Below are 18,822 nucleotides of genomic sequence, written 5' to 3'. Positions count from 1 at the left end.
AAAAAAAAAAAAAAAAAAAAAAAAAAAAAAAATATATATATATATATATATATATATACATGTATATATATACTATGTTGTTATTTCTAATTCTCATATCAATACCTCTCAAAATGAGGAAGCCATTCACCTTTCATTTACAAGTTTTGCTTCAAAAGTTCATCTATTAAAAAATACATACATATATATATTTTTTTTTTTTTTAATATTTATTTATTTAGGCAGCACTGGGTCTTAGTTGCGGCACGGGGGACCTTCATTGCGTCATGCAGACTTCTTAGTTGCGGCATGTGGACTCTTAATTGCGGCATGCATGTGGGATCTAGTTCCCCGACCAGGGGTCTAACCGAGGCCCCCTGCATTGGGAGTGTGGAGTCTTACCCACTGGATCACCAGGGAGGTACCCATATATTTTTAAGTGTCCATGGAGGGAAGATGAAACAAGAACGGCAGGATATAGGTGGACTGTTGAGGTGAGGGGTACACTGGGTGCATTTGGCTGGTGTCTGCATATGTGTGAAAATTTCCATTATAAAAATAAATTTTTAATATTTGTTAAGTTAGTGTTTGGGAACACATACTTCAATTTCCCATACAAATAATGTACCCTATGCATACGTAGATTGCCAGGCAGGCCCCCAGAAGTCTATTTTCCTCATAAGGTGGCTGACATCCTGATCTTTGCAAAAACAAACTGATGGAAAAATAAAATGTTTCTACATGACAGGGATGATAAGAGCTGCTCAGACAGTGTCCCTTGGCAGGTGGTGAGGTGGAGAGGCAAATGTGAGCACGCAAAGAAATCTTGCAGCCACACCCTTCTTGGGAGAGAAGGGCCCTTCCTCACTTGAGGGAGGCAACCACTATAAATGCAGAACATCACATGTAACGATTCCAGAGGAATGAAAACAGTCTCACAAGAGAAGAAACACTGTGCATATTGAAATGTGAAAACAAGAAAGCAAGCTAAGCAAAAAAGGTAGGGTCTCATACTCACCTGGACAGACTCCTCTGAGGGCCTCCCTGCCCACGGGTTCCCAGGGATCGAGGCCCCATGGCAGTTCCCCTCACTCCAGCTGAGAAACCAGAACAGGTCTGGTGAACGAAAAAACTGCCCAGGGAGAAAGACACAGGAAAACAAAGGTAGAGGGAATCATGAAGCAAGGTCACCTCTCAGCCCTCTTTTTGTCCAGTGAGCCAGGTGGGGAGAAACAAAGTGAAGTCAGCCTGTGCATCTTAGAGGACAGAAAGTTCCCACAAAGCAGGGCAGAGTCTTGGAATAATCCTCTACTCAAGTCCCAAATATTCAGAGAACTTGAAGACGGAGGCAAAGGCTCTGGTGAGCTCCTGACAGCTCTTCATTTCCCTCCATGCATGGGGCAGAGTCCCTCCCAGGGTTAGAGGATAGTGATTTCAAAACCTGGGAACCCAGGGCTCTCCCAACCCAGTAGCCTCTGGGGAGCTCAGCCTCCAGAGCAACTGCCCACAAGGGTTATTAGAGACCCCACAAAGTCAAAGGAAGAAAGAAGGCAGGATGCTCAAAGGGCAGAGGCAGAGAAGAGCAGGGAGAAAAGATATCTCACCCAGGGAAGCCACATGTGCATAATTCTCCAGCATCACCTCCCTGTACAAGGCCCTCTGCACAGGATCCAGGATGACCCTTTCATCCTGCGTGAAGTACACAGTCACATCCTCAAAGGTCACTGGCTCCTGAAACAAGAGGTTCTTGCTCCAGCCCTGTGTGAGGGCAGAGGAGCCTAAGTAAAGGGAGAGACTCACAGGGGCTGGTGTTATTGCCGAGGACAGCTGTCCAGTGCTCAAGCCCCCTACACCCCTCTCCGCAGGGGCCAGCCCTCAGCCAGCATTGCCCTCATCAATAGGGGAACCCTAGACTCACTGCATCCCTTGTGGTCATCCCCAGCGAACAGCCCTTCCTTCACCTGCTGATCTCTGTATCGACTCTGCCGTGTCCTGCTCCGTGTGCCTATGGGTCCCTCTGGCTCCTCTCCCCTACGTGGGTTTTGTGTGAACATGCACAGGGGAAATCTGTATAAACACAGCCCACAGAACTTTTGTACTGATCTCTACTCCCTCCCTAATCCCGCTAAGGTCACTGGAACACAAAGGCCCAACAGAAGAAGAGTCAAATCAGACTAGAGGTATTAACAGAATTTTGAAAGGCAGAGAAAGGATAAATGGTAACTGACACAGAAGAGAAGGGAAAGCTGAATCTTAACTGCTGGTGCAGGAGGAAGCAAACAAAAAAGAGCCTGATTCACACCACAGAACAAAGGATGAGCTCTGGATATTTTTAAAGTGTGAACTGCTTTTTTTGTAACTTGGTAAAATATTCTTTTTTCTTTGAGTTTTTATTTATTTAAAAGGAAGTTTGTTTTTTGTTTTGGGTTTTTTTGTTTGTTTGTTTTCTGATTGAAGTATAGTTGATTTATAACTTGGTAACACATTCTGTTTCAAAGCACCAGGGAGGAGAGAGGAGTATATAGGGAATGAATGAAAAATACCTACACAAAAGCACATCACTGAGAAGCCTCAGAAAAAGAGACTTAAAAAAAGATCCTAAAGGCTTTCAGAGAAGGAAAACAACACACACATGAAGACTTGGGAGTCGAGATGGCAAAGTAAAAGGAGTCATGTTTTTTAAATGCTGAGGAAAAACTTGCACTTCTTATCTAGATGTTGTCAAAGGGAACAGATTTATCCTCCTGCCTGAACCAAAATAAGACAAGTTACATAAAACAATGGTTTTCAAGATACTGGGTATGAGGCAATGAAGGACACCAATTCCTGAGAGATGGGAAGCAGAGAGGTGAGCCCTGGGATTCTACAAAAACACTACTAGAATTGCTTTATCCAAGCAAAGACTTTTTCAATCTTGTGGACAGAAGTGAAAAGGGTCTTCCTTGTATGCTGTGATGCAGATTTCCACTTTTTAGTGCATTTCCATTTTTCAGCCCAAACTGCCAAATCTATCCCAATCAATTCCCCACAATCACTTGTTTTTTCCATCTTGATTATGTCTTAGTTTGGGATTTCTCCACTCCCCTTAACTCCTCCCCTTCCCCAAACACACCCGACAATGACAGATGCACAACGGAAGCCACAGGCCTGGACCTGGATCTGGATGCAGAGCTGACACCTGCTCTCTTGACATCAAAAGGGTGAGAGGGCAGGGAAGGGGAGCCACAGAGGCTGAAAGGATGCTCGCTCACTGGGCGCCAGGTGATCTGGAGCATGGCAGGCATCTCTGCTTCGCACACTGCCCTCAGGTCCTGAGATGTGACACTGAAAGGAAAATACAGAGGCACGGGTAAGAGTGATGCTGCCTCGCACCCTGCAAATACCTTCTGTCCGCCTCGGCCCCTTTCCATTCCGCTACCCCCTCACCACAAAGGCAAAGGGTTTGGAGAACCCGGTACTACACCCGGGGAAAGCGAATCTGTTACCCGGACATCGGCACCCGCATCCCAGGAAGCCACTAACCCCGCACAGTGCAAGCGAAGAGAAAGCATGGGACTGCAGCCAGCCTCTGGGAAAGCTTCCAACAGGTTCAGTGGCAAGTGCGGTAACCGTCTCCCCTCCTCTCTAGGAACCCGGGAAGTCTGCCATCTCTGTGGCTCCCTATCGCAGCCGCAGCCGTCCAGTCCCTACTTCGGGAGATGGCAAAGGACAGAGCTGCTGGCCGGAGGCTCGGGTCCCGCAGCGCCCCCATTCGGTAGCTCCTCCGGGGAATGTAGGCCGGCTGGCTCAAGCCACAGAATGGTTTCAATCCTGGGAATTACCCAGGGTTCTCTGGCGTTCACTACTTCTGGTTGCCCTTCCAGGTACTGAGGGGACCATTGATCCACATGTGCCCAAGAGGCCTGGGTTCTGTGGCTACACCAATGTGGGAGGATTGGAAATTGGAAGAGTGGAGCCCATCACTTCAACCACCAGATGTGTATGGGTTGAGAGCATAGAGCACCTGGTCCAAAAACCTGGCCGCTGTACCACTTACTAGCTGTGGGACCAGCAGCAAGTTGCCTTGCCTGTTTCATTGTTAAATGGGTATGATGGTGGTACCAACCACAAAGGGCTGTTGAAGGATAATAATTAAATGAATTCATGGATTGACAAAGTGTTTACAGTAGTGCCTGGCACGTAATAAGTGCTTACAAGTTTGTGTTGTTTATAGAGATACAAGTGCTGCTTGGGCTCCAATGTGTGACACAGTGTAGGGAAACAGCTATTAACATTTAGCCTTAGAGCCCTTTCCCACCATATACCCGGATGTGTGTTCCAGGCCGAACCTGGAGAAATTCAGTGCTTCTACCCAGAAAGGTTTTAATTACAAAGGCATCTTCAATTAGTTCAACTACATGACAGAGGGCCTGCACAGTAACAGGAATGGCTTCTCTTCTGTGACCACAGGTGCTACAGTATCCAGAGACTTTCCTCTGCTGTCTCAAATGCCCAATGATGGGGGCCTTTCACGCACCGTGTAACCAGTCTCCTGCACTTAGGCATCTGCTGCACATTGCTCCAGCCCAGCTCTCTTTTGTAACTACACATATAAATAGATATTGAAACCAAATAGAATCATCTAGACAGTAACCGCAATCCAAAAGGAAGAACTAATATTTTTAAAATACATTAAACAAATGTATTACTTTGTTGCAATCAATTCATATTCATTAATTAAACTTCCTTGCACTAGTCACTTAAATGGTCTTTATATAATAGCTAAGATTTATGGGAGCTTAATATGTGCTAGAAACTGTGCTAAGGCTTTATAAGCATCATCGCTTTTCATTTTCACTTCTGAGATTGGTACTGTTACGTTCCTCATTTTACAACTGAGGAAACTGAAGCCAAAGAGGTTTAGAAGTAATCCGAGGCCACACAGCTAGAAAAGCCCATTAACCAATACCCGTGCAGTTTCTCCTGGGAGCTGGGAAGCATTTTAAACACCATGGAAACATGACACGGAATTCTCTGGCTCCACACCCCACAGCCTCTGATGCACTACTCAGTCCTCCTTTATTTCCCCAATAATTGTCGGAACTGCCTAATGTCATTGGTTTTGCAGTCCTCCTCCTGCCCCTCCTAGATTCATGCTCTACTCATCTAGCATCCCCAGGGTGTCTTCCAAATTCTTCTAAGTTCCATGGCCTCCAAGGACAGTTGCAAACTACTGGCACAGGAGACCTGCCTCTTGGTAGACTTCATCTGTAGAAACTGATGTGGATTTGTAGCTCCCAGAAAATTTTACTGGAGTGCTTCCAACTCATGCAATTAAATGGATCTTCTGAAAATCATGTCCTCTCTGTAGACAAAGGTATCTCCCACTGGGGATAATCTCATCTCACCTCAAACCACTTTTCCCCAAACACACCCTCACCCGCACAGACACACATCCACAGCTGCCTGGCAAAGGGGAACCCAAGTCAGGCCCGAGTCTGGCATAGACTTCTCTGAGAGCTGATCTAAGAAAAGCTGTCAGGAAGCCGGCTCACCTGGGACCACGCTGTCTGAAGCATGGCTGCCGTCCCCTGGCTTCCTGCACTGCTCTCTGATTTGGGAAGAGGAAGAGGCTCAGATCTAAGGAGAAAAGAGCTCCAAGGGAAACTGCCCCTCTCTCGCAGCCCGTACGTGCATTACTCCCCTTCACATCTCTCACCACCATCCCTGGGCTCCCTTAACTCTTAGGACAATGACTGCCCTACCACTCCATGGCAGCCCGGCCCCTCCCCTCACCCACAGAGCTATAACTGCTCCATCCACTTGCTGGCAAGCCACAAGGCTTCTCAAAATATGCCACAACACTACATTATCCAGAACTGAGTCTCGGCTAGAGGAGAATCCTGGCCTCAGTGACTGCTTGGGTTGGAACAGAATATTTTTACTGAATATGTCCTGTGACCCCGACCAGTGACAAAGATTCTGTCCTTGACCAGACTCTTGGCAGGCTCCCCTGAGCCCCTTCTCCGCTAGGCCTTCAAACCCTGGCCTATGAAGACATGAACAAGACGTTAACATCATCTCTAACAGTTCAAGGCCACATCCCTAGGATGACCCTACCCCCTCTTAGAGGGTCTGCTTGAGAAAATTCAAGGTTGTCTAAAGAATATAGTGCTTGTTCCACCCAACTCCTGAAGATAGGGCCTCTGTCTCCCAGTCTCTGTGGGAGGGGGTAGGAGCCTAACTTCCATGAGCACCAGTTAGCAAACCCAGACGGGTTTCACTTGACTTCCCTGCTTTACTGAGTCTCCACTCGCCCCCTCTCTACTCTCTCATTCTCCCTTTCAAAGACCGGGTCACCTCTGTACAAGTCGAAGCTGAGTTCAGTTCACCCTGGACACTTTGACACGATGACCAAGAGAGGTCTCCTCTGGAGAGAAAGGGGGCGCCTGGACCGAGAGGGGCTACAGCACAAAATGCTGGTGGAGGCTTGGCAGCGGGTCAAAACAGGAAAAAGAGATGCTCAAGTGGACCGGTGGGTGATGCTGGGCGCACGCCCGCTCGGAGCGGCGGGAAGCAGGCGACGCCGACATCTCCAGCCGCCAACGAAGGCGGGCACAGAAAGCCCTTCGGAGGAAGACGAACGAACCCGCCACCGCGGGCAGGGGCGCGGGCCTCTTCGGCCAGGCTCTTCCAGGTCACGGCTCTCAAGCCAGCCAAGACAACGAATGCGCCGAGCCACCTCGCCTCCGAGGCCGGGATCACCCCGGCGGACGGTTAGCACAACTGTCCACTCTCCCGCCGGAGAGCGGGCACCCCCAGCCAGCGCAGAGGCGGAAGGACGGCGGGAGCCCACCGTCCGCTCTAGGAAGCCCGGAGGTTTCCTCTCGGTGGTGCCGGTCCAGGGCGCTTACGTGACCCTCCCGCTTCGCCGGGCCCTATCTCCGCAAGTTGGAGATGGCCAGTGGCGGCAGCGACGGCCTTGTGGCAAACCTGCCTGCCTAGATCTCAGCGGCTGGCTGCAGATGGGGCCGCAGCAGGGCTGGTGCAACTGTGATCGAAAAGCGGGGATTCTTGGCCTCCAGGATGTGACATCATATATGGAAACAAATGTTTGTATCTCTTCTTAATCCCTCCCTATTCCTGGGACACAGTCCAAGGGTGGACTGGTAAAGATTAACCTAACAGTCTGAAGTTGGCTCAATCGCTGTTCCTTCTAACTTGTTAACAAGGCAAAATTTCACATACTAAGTGCTAACTTTCCCGGATTAGGCTAGAAACTAGAGAATTAGCTCGATTTCACACTATAAATGCTGAGGACTGTCAGCGGAGCGCATTACAATTTAAACTGAACCGTAGGAGCAGACAGAAGTTTGCCTCACAGCTTGCCTAATCTCTGTTATGTGTAGGGTACAGGGAGTGCACAGAATGCGATCTCCCTGAAGATGCTGCTTAGAAGTCTCAGCTTGGCGGGATGAGGGCAGGGGCGGGGGCGGGGCAGTTAAGGGAGATGCAGGGAATACCCTGCTGGAGGCTTATTCCTTCAGGAGGTGTGGCAGTGGTAGCTAGATTAAGGGAGAAATCACACAGCCATATTGTTTTTCTGATCAACAACCCAGCTTCCACTTTGGAGTGACTGTGAACAGAGAAGGAAAAGTGGGAGAACTATAACCAGAAATGAACTAGATGGAGAGCTATAACCAGGGAGCCAACCTTGCCACTGCTGGGTCAACTACACACATACACCCCAAAGGAAAAGGCCCAAGAATCACCCTCACTCAACCCATGGCCAGAAGTACCTGTCTACCCCAAACACAGAGCACAGAGGAAATCAGAAGGGTTATCACTTCACATAACCCCACCAGCAAATCCACCCCCAAACCAGCCAGTCACAAGCCAACAACAAACGAAAGTCTCAATGCACAGACCGAGCTTACTGTGAGCCAGGAAACGTTAATGGAGGATGATCAACACATCCAATGGAAGACTATCAAAGATAAATTGCCCAGGGCTTCCCTGGTGGCCCAGTGGTTGAGAGTCCGCCTGCCGATGCAGGGGACACGGGTTCGTGCCCCGGTCTGGGAAGATCCCACATGCTGCGGAGCGGCTGGGCCCGTGAGCCGTGGCCGCTGAGCCTGCGCGTCCGGAGCCTGTGCTCCGCAACGGGAGAGGCTACAGCAGTGAGAGGACCGCGTACCGCTTGAGGCAAAAAAAAAAAAAAAAAGATAAATTGCCCAAAGATTCCAGGCTGTAGGGAAAAAAATATCCTTAAGTTATCTTCGTTGCCAGGAGACATAGAGCAATAGAAATGAGGGAAAAGATTGTAATCGAAGTCAGCAACAGATACCTTTTGGATATTTGCCCCCTTACCACAGGGTGGGGCCCCAGCAGCCTCGTTACACTGTATGAACCACCCCCCCAACCCCCCACCAGAGGAGAGTAGGCCAGAAGTGAACACCGAAACTGGGCAATTCAGACTCTCCTAGGAATTTGGAATTAAGTCTGGGAGAGTCTCAATTCGGGCTGGTCCCTGGAGTGGAGTTGTAAACTGTGGGACCTGTGGCAACTTCTGCCTTGTGCCTGGGGATGAAGAAAATAGGAATTCCAAGAGGGGAGAGGAGATGGGAAGCGAGGAGCCTGCTGACACTCAGCCCGACTGTGCCGCCTGTGGTTCTGATTGCTTGGGTTTCCAGCCCCCGGACCTCCTGGCTGCAATCTTGCCCTTGGATGTCAGGATGCACACAGGAGTCCTTATAATAAATTAAGTATATTTTAGTTAATTCAAGTAGGTGTCTGCTATTCTGAAACAGAGTCCTACATAACGTACTAAGCCAAGTCACTGGTAAAGGTAAAAGTCTCAAAACTGAATTAACTCAGGTAAAATGACACCCACATACCTTTCCAGAGGGAAGCAGGCAGTCCTCATGCAAATTGGGGGGCGTGGGGCAGTCAGCTGGTTATAATGTTATTTCACTTTCAGAGAAAATAGAAACTCCTGAAAGAATACTAAGTTATTTTTTTTTAATTTATTTAATTTACTTTTGGCTGCATTGGGTCTTCATTGCTGTGCATGGGCTTTCTCTAGTTGCGGTGAGGTCTACTCTTCGTTGCGCTGTGCGTGTTTCTCAGTGTGGTGACTTCTCTTGTTGTGGAGCATGGGCTTTAGGCATGCAGCCTCAGTAGTTGTGGTGCACGGGCTTAGTTGCTCTGCGGCATGTGGGATCTTCCCGGACCAGGGCTGGAACCTGTGTCCCCTGCATTGGCAGACGGATTCTTAACCACTACACCACCAGGGAAGCCCCAGAACACTAAGTTATGTGTGAGTTTATTTTTACATGTGTCCTTTCTGTGAGCTACATTATGGCCCTTTTCAAAAAAACTCCTGAGTGTCTAATTAAGTGCCAGACACCTGGCAATGCTGGTCCCTGCATCAGAAAGGACAGCATGTCGCTCACCTTTCAGCACCTAGTAGGTGCTGTGGAGGCTGTGTGATAACATTCAATTAACAACAGGAAAAAGCTCTAAATGCCTGTTGAATTAATGAATAAAGGAAGAAATAAATGAGAAAATAAAAGTCACCAAAGTCAGAAACCCATAAATCTCTTTGTTGTGAGCACTCAAAAGCCACTTTCAGCCCAGAGCAGATCTGTTTACTTTTCCCTCACTCCTTGCTTTCTTCTCATGGTATAATCTGCTCCCTTCCAAACTATATTTAGAAGTTCCCCTTTTCTGAAGTCTGGCTAGTTTAGAGTCTCTCACCCCCACCCTTCCTTGCTATAATCCTCCCAGGTGCCCTTCCTTGCTATAATCCTCCCAGGAGCCCCTTCCTGTTTAATGGTGTTTTAGGAAAATAAATAGGACAAAATTTACATAGTTACACACATATATATACACATACATACATATACACACATATTACATATATATTATGTTTTTGACACACACACATGTACACACATATATATGTGTGCATGTGTCAGAAATATGTATGATAAAGAAACCACAGTTATTGTCATTTTCCTATATTTTGATTGCTTTTCTTAACAATGATTCTGGATGAGGCATCTTTGCATATTCTGGAAGCTCTGACCACAGCTGGGTAAGTAAGTTTGGTTTCTGCCTTTTAGTCCCCTGAATTCTATGTATTGCACAAACTTTATCAAGGAATGAAAATAAAGAAAATATCCTTAACATCCTGCCAACCTTTTAACTTTCTTCCTGTGCTGAGGGAGCTTTTTGGGGTAATAGAACTTTTCTGTATCTTGGTTACACAAATGTATTCAGTTGTCAAAACTCACCAAACTGTATACTTTAAAAGGGTGAATTTTACTGTCTATAAAGTATATCTCAATAAGCCTGACCAAAACCAAAACCAAAACCATCTTTCTTTGCCCTCCCTTAGAGACAATTTTTGGTGTTATAATGACAATGTATGTATCCTTTTCTTAGTACTTATCCCCATGTAATTATTTAAAGTACCCTTCCACGTCACTACACTGTCCTGAAGCAGTGATTCTGAGAAAGGGCAGGGCCTCTAACCACTGGATGGACAGTGTGGCCAAGCCAGTGAGATCATAACATCTGGTAAGATTAGCGTCCTTTAAACTCTTCTTTTTGGTGTTACCAAAGTCGTTCATTAGGAAATTAATTCAAAAGCACCACCCCTCACAAATGAATGATAGGGGACATGGAGTAGGTGTGATAACAGGCTGAGGCACGTATGGTAACTGATCAGGAATGAGCTCTCTTCTAAGGCAGGAGCTACAGCAAGTCACTGTTGGGTTTCTCTTCTCCTTCCCTCTGGTGTTCCCCAGAGTGATGCCAACAGCATCACCCCATGTATAATTTAGATATACACCCAGGCACCTGCCCTCAATTGCACAAGCCCAAGTCACTTTTTGTACCTACATAGTTGAGTGGGCACTAAAAGTAAACAATGATATGGATGGGAACAGCAGAGAAACCCAAACAGAAAAAGCACATCCCCTTTCAATCATATTCTTGTCACTGATTATTTCCTTGCACTATAGCTTAGTTACACAAGATCCTCATAATGGTCATTATCAAGGTAATAGATAATCCAAGGCTCAGATTCCCCACAATGAAATTTGCTACTGGCCCCACCAAATGGTGCTCCTTAAATACTGAAGGTAATCATTGGATACTTTTTCTGATTACTTCCTCCCACAGACTCTGCGTTTTCCCTACTTGTTGAATTACTATGGCTCATCTCATTGTAATGACATCCCCCTAAAGCCCAAAATGTTCTGCCAACTCTTCCAACTCTAGTAGCCCCAGAAGGCAGGAGCAGACTGATGGTAGGCCAAAACTGGGCATGATAAAGAGCAAATACTACAGGGAGTTCCCTGGTGGGCTAGGGGTTAGGATTCCCGGCTTTCACTGCTGTGGCCTAGGTTCAATCCCTGGTCAGGGAACTGAGATCCTGCAAACTGTGAGGCATGCCCCCCACCAAAAAATATATATATATTTACTACCGTTTGCTACCCGGGGGATAGAAGAGGGTAATCAAACACGGTCCTTAAGCATGAAACTTAAATGGAGCTGGGAAAACAATAACGATTTACTTATGGAAGACCAGAAGAGTATCATTAAAGACATGACCAGGAGACCAGAGGAAAGTCTGCTACCCTAGGGAAAATGGAGTTGAGAACATGAGGGAGCTCAGGGGGAATGAGATAAAGGGTTCAGGCTATGAGGGGATGACTTCCCAGGAGAAGCAAGATCCTGAAAGAAATGCATGATTTGGACAGGTGAAGACTTGGCCATTTCAGATGAGGGGAGCAGCATGAAGAGAGGCACAGAGGGAGGAAGCAGCACTGCACGCATGAAACTTAAATGGAGCTGGGAAAACAATAACGATTTACTTATGGAAGACCAGAAGAGTATCATTAAAGACATGACCAGGAGACCAGAGGAAAGTCTGCTACCCTAGGGAAAATGGAGTTGAGAACATGAGGGAGCTCAGGGGGAATGAGATAAAGGGTTCAGGCTATGAGGGGATGACTTCCCAGGAGAAGCAAGATCCTGAAAGAAATGCATGATTTGGACAGGTGAAGACTTGGCCATTTCAGATGAGGGGAGCAGCATGAAGAGAGGCACAGAGGGAGGAAGCAGCACTGCACGTGGAGAAGACGGGGGAGACCCTGGCATGGCTGGGGCAGGGCTCGCATGTTGGGGAGGCGGAGGGGAGAGCACTGAAGTGGGGCAGTGGGGCTTAACCAGGGACCGCTCTGTAACTTGGGCAGGTTTCTTCCTAGTATGCAGTTTCTGATGCTGAATGAAACTTGCGCTCCATTTGAAAGATTTCCCGCACACCTTACACTCGTAAGGTTTCTCCCCAGTGTGAACTCGCTGGTGCTGAACCAGGGTGATTTTCTGATTGAACGCCTTCCCACACTCCTGGCATTCATAAGGTTTCTCCCCGGTGTGGATTCTCTGATGTATTATAAAGCGTGAGCTACAACTGAAAGTTTTCCAACATTCATGACACTTATAGAGTTTTTCCCCAGTGTGGAACCTCTGGTGTTGGAGAAATACCGAACTCCGGCGGAAAGCCTTGCCGCACTCTTTACATTTGTAAGGTTTCTCCCCAGTGTGGATTCTCTGATGCTGAATCAGGACTGAATTCAAGCTGAAGCTTTTCCCACACTCCTTACATTCGTATGGCTTCTCCCCAGTGTGGATTCGCTCATGGATGACGCAGTCATAGCTACACTGAAAGGCCTTCCCACATTCCTTACATTTAAAGGGTTTCTCCCCAGTGTGGATTCGATGATGCCGGATAAGTTTTGAGTTGTAGCTGAAGGTTTTCCCACAGTCCCTACATTCATAGGGTTTCTCTCCCCCATGGAGTTTCTGATGCTGAAGGAGGTGGGAGCTTTGACTGAAGGCTTGTCCACATTCCTGGCACGGGTACGGTTTCTCCCCAGTGTGGATTTTCTGGTGCCGTGACAGTTTTGAGTTATATCTGAAGGCTTTCCCACATTCTTTGCATTTGTAGGGCTTCTCATTCGTGTGAATTCTCTGATGCTGGTGAAGGTCTGAACGTTGGTTGAAATATCTGCCACACTCACCACATTTATAAAATACCTGTTCTCTACGGAGGCCCTGCTTTGCAATGAGATGTGTGTGGACACCACATCTTCCTTCCAGTTGTCTGGCTATCTCTTCTCTTTCAACAGTGGAAGATGTATGATCCTGGACTGGCAAATCTGTGAAATCGCCATTCTTTGAGTTTGTTTTCTTCCCCGTGTCATACAGTTTCAGCTTCTCTAAGCTGTTCTCAAAGTGAGGGTGCTGGGGAACATCCACCAGCAGTACCTCCATTATCGGTTTGTGTGACTCTGGTCCTTTAGAAATGCTCAGCTCTGGAGTTTGCCTTCCATTCTCACTCTTGGTTTTACAACCTAGCATGATAAAAAGAAAACATAATATAATTGAATCACATTGCTGTACACCTGAAACTAACACAACACTGTTAATCAACTATACTCCAATATAAAGTAAAAATTAAAATAAATAAATACACACACACACACAGATAAAGTGAAGGGACGGAAAAAGATATTCCATGCAAGTGGAAACAAAAAGAAAGCTGGAGTAGCAATACTCATACCAGCTGGAGTAGCAATACTCATACCAGAGAGAATATAGTTTAAAACAAAGACTGTGACAAAAAAACAAAGAAGGGCATTACATAAAGATAAAGGTATCAAAGAAAAAAAAAAGGAAAAGAAAAAAGAAAACATAACAGTCACTTATTTATGCTAGAAGGAGAAAGGGATTAAGCAGTACTAGCTTTCCCAGGACATATATACTTTTTGGAGGGAGACATAGCCTCCTGATGGTGCCCTGAAGGAACAGTTAAAAACACTGGAGGTGGGGCTTCCCTGGTGGTGCAGTGGTTGAGAGTCCGCCTGCCGATGCAGGGGACACGGGTTCGTGTCCCGGTCCGGGAAGATCCCACATGCCGCGGAGTGGCTAGGCCCGTGAGCCATGGCCGCTGAGCCTGTGCGTCCGGAGCCTGTGCTCCACAACGGGAGAGGCTACAACAGTGAGAGGCCCACATACAGAAAAAAAAAAATCAAAAAAAAAAAAAAAAAAAAAAAAAATACTGGAGGTGGAGAAGGAAAGCAATGCCATTAAGACAACAAAACCAGTGCAGACAGCAGAAACTATTAATGGAGACGAATGGAAGAAGAAAAATGGGAATGGGGTGGAGAAATTGCTGGAATAGAAAGGAATTAAGAAAAGTAGAGGGAGGGAATTCCCTGGTGGTTCAGTAGTTAGGACTCAGTGCTTTCACTGCTGTGGGCCTGGGTTCAATCCCTGGTTGGGGAACTAAGATCCTGCAAGCCACACAGAGCAGCCAAAAAAAAAAAAGGGAAAGCAGAGGGAGCTGAGGTAGAGGAAGGAGATCTCTGAATTACAGGAAAGAGAGCTGGGTAAGCAGCTCTCATGCCACACAGCGTCCAGAGGGCTGGGAGATGCTGTCCACAACAGTGGATCTCAAGGCCCTGTCAAGGCAAGAAACGCCAAATGCTTTAGAGTATTCTGTAATCTTTAAGGAGATGTGCTTTATAGCAAGTCTGACTGGGGCAAAAACGGTTTGTAACACTGCCGGTTGTGAGGGGTTCATAAAAGGACCGCAATTTCAAAACCTATGTGCTGTCCCCTGGGAGAGAGACTTACCCATGAAAGGAAAAAAGACATGGCTAGTCAAGACCCTTCTAGGACTGGAGAAGGCAACTGGCGGGCAAGAGGGACCCACACTCTCACTGGTGGCACTACAACAGGGAAGCCATTTTTGCCTTTTCAGGCACCAAAAGTGAAATTTCTAGCTTAGTGTTTCTTGAGTTATTTTGACCATGACTCACTCAGTACACACATGCTTCCACACAAAAACGTATACACTCGTACAAAACTGAAACAGAAACAAAAGTTTCGCAGAATGATACCCTTAATAAGAGTAATGAACGTATGACAGATTTTATACAAGTTTGGTCTATTTTATTTAAGCCTAGCACAGTCTAGTCTAATTTTTAAATGCTGAGCACAACTCATTGAGGAGTTGCAACCCAGAATTTTAAAAACACAGTTCAAGATTCTCAGGAACAGTGGTCCTCAAAGTGTGGTTCCAGGACCATCATTATCTGGGAGCTTGTTATAAATTCAGATTCTCAGGCCCTACCCCAATCTGCCAAATTAGGCTCTCTGGAGGTGGTGTCCAGCAGTCTGCGTTTTAACAAGCCCTGCAAGTAATTCTGATGCACACTAGGGTTTGAAACCCACTGATCTAGAAACTAAAAGAGGCAGTTGGAGGCTGTTTTTTCATAGTTTTAGGCTGTACTGTCTGATTAGGTGGTCACTAGCCACATGTGGCTACCTAAATTTAAATTAATCAAAATGGAACGAAATTAACAATTCAGTTCCTCGGCTGCATTAGCCATATTTCAGGTGCTCATGTGGCTAATGGCTACCATATTGGAGAGTGCAGATATGTAACACTTGCATCACTGTAGAAAGCTTTACTGGACAATGCTGGTTTAAAGCTGCTGGCAGGCTAACTAAATAAGGTGTAGCTGTGGCAAAGGGAGACACTGACAATTGCAGGTGGGTCCCTGGGAAAGGGTTTCATCAAGGTCATCTGAAGTGCTGGAGTCAACCTAAAGGTACTGATGAAAACAGAGTGTGGGTGAATAATAAAGGGGCATTTGGTTTACAGAGGTTGTGAATAGCATTAGCGATTGAGAGAGTATAAGAACAGGGCCAATTGAATGAGAAAGGCTATACACCAAATCTCTGGATGGTTCTTTACATTTACTTCAATTCAATATCTTTCAAGAAAGGAAACCACTCATTCCCAATCACGCTTTCTGCAAACCAACCAATACTTCACATTAATAGAATGAAAGAAGAGAAGCATATGATCATCTCAATAGATACAGAAAAAGCATTTCGCAAAATTCAACATCCATACACGATAAAAACTCTTAACAAATTAGGCATAGAAAGAACATATCTCAACATAATAAATGCCATAAATGACATGCCCACAGCTAACATCATACTCAAGGGTGAAACGTTGAAAGCTTTTCCTCTAAGATCAGGAATAAGACAAGGGTGCCCACTCTCACCACTCCTATTTAATACAATACTGGAAATCCTAGCTAGAGAAAACAGGCAAGAAAAAGAAATAAAAGGTACCAGAAATGGAAAGGAAGAAATAAAATTGTCTCTATTTGCAGATAACATGATTTTATATATAGAAAATTCTAACGACTCAACAAAAAACTGTTTGATCTAATCAATGAATTCAGTAAAGTTGCAGGATATAAAATTAACATATAAAAATCTGAATAATTTCTATACACTAACAATGAGTTTTCTGAGAAATAATGAAATTGATCCCATTTACAACATCATCAAAAACAATAAAATACTTAGGAACAAATTTAACCAAGGGAGTGAAAGATATCTACTCGGAAAACTACAAGATATTGAGGGAAAAAAAACAAAAGACACAAATAAATGGAAAGATATCCTGTGTTCATGAATTGGAAGAACTAATATTGTTAAAATATCAATACTACCAAAAGTCATCTATAGACTCAATGCAATCCCTATCAAGATGCCAATAGCATTTTTTACAGAAGTAGAAAAAACACTCCCCAAAATAAACAGGCTTTCTTCCAAAAGCTAATTTATAACTTAGTGTTCAGGAATTCATAAACATTCCGTTCTCCTGTATAGTTTCACACACACCCATATGAAATATTCTTACAGAAACAAGTTCTTACTCTATTCTGTTTATATTCTTAAGTTGACCAACAGAAACCTATTTTCACTACAAAAGGTTTGAAATCCTTTAGTTTTACAAAGAAAAATGACAGAAAATGAAATGTTTGGACTCGTCTTTTCCAGTTTGGGTCTGAAACTCCAGCAAGGGAACCTTTTTCATGTTAAATCATTAAAAGACCGAAGGAGGCAAAGCTGAAGAGGAACATGGTAGGTTCTCCTGCTTACCTGTGCAGACACCTCTCACCTTTCTCCTGATGGGTGTCCAGGGATCCAGGCCCCCTGGTGCTTTCCCTCGCTCCAGCTGGAATATCAGATCTGGTTTGGGGAACGGAAATGCTGCTGAAGGAGAAAGAAAAGGAACAGGAAGCTGAGGAGAGTCTCCTCTGACCCCTCTCAGCCCACCCTCTGCTTTACCAGGTGGAAAAAGAAGTGATGTCCTAGGAGATGAAGTGAGGCCAGTATGGAGAGATTCTGGGGTGTAAGGAGGGCTCAAACTGTTTTGCTCAGGAGGAAGTTTATTCTGGCTCTGAGAACAAAGGAAGTTCCCACTGTCATTGGAAGTGTGTATGGGGGAGCCCCAGGAGACTCTCACACAGAGGAGATGGGGCCAGAGTCTCCTCCAGGGAACTGAAAGAGTGAAGGAACAAACATGGAACCTTCTCAGTGCTCTGTGCCCAGAGCAAAGCCCCTCCCAGGAGAGTTCCCACAGGGAAAGAGGGGAAGTCTTTTTTTGGTCACACCTTGCAGCTTGTGGGAATCTTAGTTCCCCGACCAGGGGCTGAACCCGTGCCCTCGGCAGTAAAAGCATGGAGTCCTAACCACTGGACCGCCAGGGAATTCCCAAGAAGTCTCGTTTAAAACCAAAGTGACGACTTCCCTGGTGGTCCAGTAGCTAGGACTCCACGCTCCCAATGCCGGGGGCCCGGGTTCGGTCCCTGCTCAGGGAACTAGATCCCACATGCTGCAACTAAGAGTTCACATGCCACAACTAAAGATTTCACATGCAACTAAAGATCACGCATGCTGCAACTAAAGATCCTGCATGCCACAACTGAAGATCTCACATGCCGCAACTAAGACCTGGCACAGACAAATAAATAATAATTTTTTAAAAAAACAAAAAAACCAAAGTAAACCCAGATCTTTCTCCAGCAGCTACTCCTACAACTGGGGATTGGGGAGCTCAGCTCATGCAGCATCAATCCTGGTAGTATTAGAGATCCCAGATCCATTAAGGAGGAAACCAGGAGCCCACAATGGCAAAAGCTGAGTTTTAGGAAGGAAGGAGGACTCACCCAAGGAAGTTACGTTTGCATAATTCTCCAGCATCACCTCCCTATACAGGGTCCTCTGCGCAGAGTCCAGGCTGGCCCATTGGTTCTGGGTGAAGTACACGGCCACGTCCTCAAAGCTCACTGATTCCTGAAACAACAGGTTCCTGCTCAAGCCCTGGATGGGACAGAGGGAGCGGCCTAACTCCAGGGAAGAATCTCCTGGAGTCCATGGCTCTGAGCCCTAGGGAGGGTGTGTACTGGAAAGAAGAGCCACACAGCACCCCAGTCAGGCACAGCCCTCAGCCAGCATCCGCATTTTCAACGTGCTTGCCTCTGGGGTCCCACTACTGTCATCCCAAGCACACAGTGCAGCACCTACTGCTGTCTGCCTGGTGATCACAGCAACCCTGCGTCTGCTTCCATGGGCTGGGTCCATCTTTCTGGCATGTTTTCTAAAATGACCACAGCAGGTATCTTTTGCCCAGGCTCCACCCATTCTGAAGCCCCCATCAGGGCCTCCCACTCAGTTCCTCTCTGGACGGCCCCCTCCATATCTTTTAGTATAGACAGAGGGGCGATTCTTCCTCTTCCCAACATCTTGCCTTATTAGGAAGCTGTTTGTCCTATGAAGGCAATGTCACCTTCTCCTTTCCTAACACAGCTGACTCCAGGGACAGAAAGGCAGTCTCCATCCTTCAACATGGACCTGTCCCTGATCACCTAAGCTCTGTCCGACCTGCCAACACTGTCCTCTTCACCAGGTGTGTCT

General features: G+C 46.3%; 1 protein-coding gene across 1 annotated transcript in view; it reads right to left on the bottom strand.

Moving 5' to 3' along the window:
• Window positions 1-18,822, bottom strand: part of ZNF619 (zinc finger protein 619) — a 44,873-nt gene that overhangs the window by 22,077 nt on the left and 3,974 nt on the right. The window contains exons 3-7 of the mRNA XM_024753880.1: window positions 18,075-18,201; window positions 17,005-17,118; window positions 11,944-13,385; window positions 3,670-3,760; window positions 1,621-1,757 (exon numbers count right to left, since the gene is read on the bottom strand). Of these exons, the coding sequence (XP_024609648.1) occupies window positions 1,621-1,757; window positions 3,670-3,760; window positions 11,944-13,385; window positions 17,005-17,118; window positions 18,075-18,201 (1,911 nt within the window). The remainder of the gene's footprint in view (window positions 1-1,620; window positions 1,758-3,669; window positions 3,761-11,943; window positions 13,386-17,004; window positions 17,119-18,074; window positions 18,202-18,822) is intronic.

The sequence above is a fragment of the Neophocaena asiaeorientalis genome, unplaced genomic scaffold (genome assembly GCF_003031525.2).
Source record: "Neophocaena asiaeorientalis asiaeorientalis breed wild unplaced genomic scaffold, Neophocaena_asiaeorientalis_V1.1 scaffold121, whole genome shotgun sequence".
Classification (NCBI taxonomy): domain Eukaryota; kingdom Metazoa; phylum Chordata; class Mammalia; order Artiodactyla; family Phocoenidae; genus Neophocaena; species Neophocaena asiaeorientalis.
Note: the sequence above shows the minus strand (reverse complement) of the source record. Positions and strands in the feature narration are given on the sequence as shown.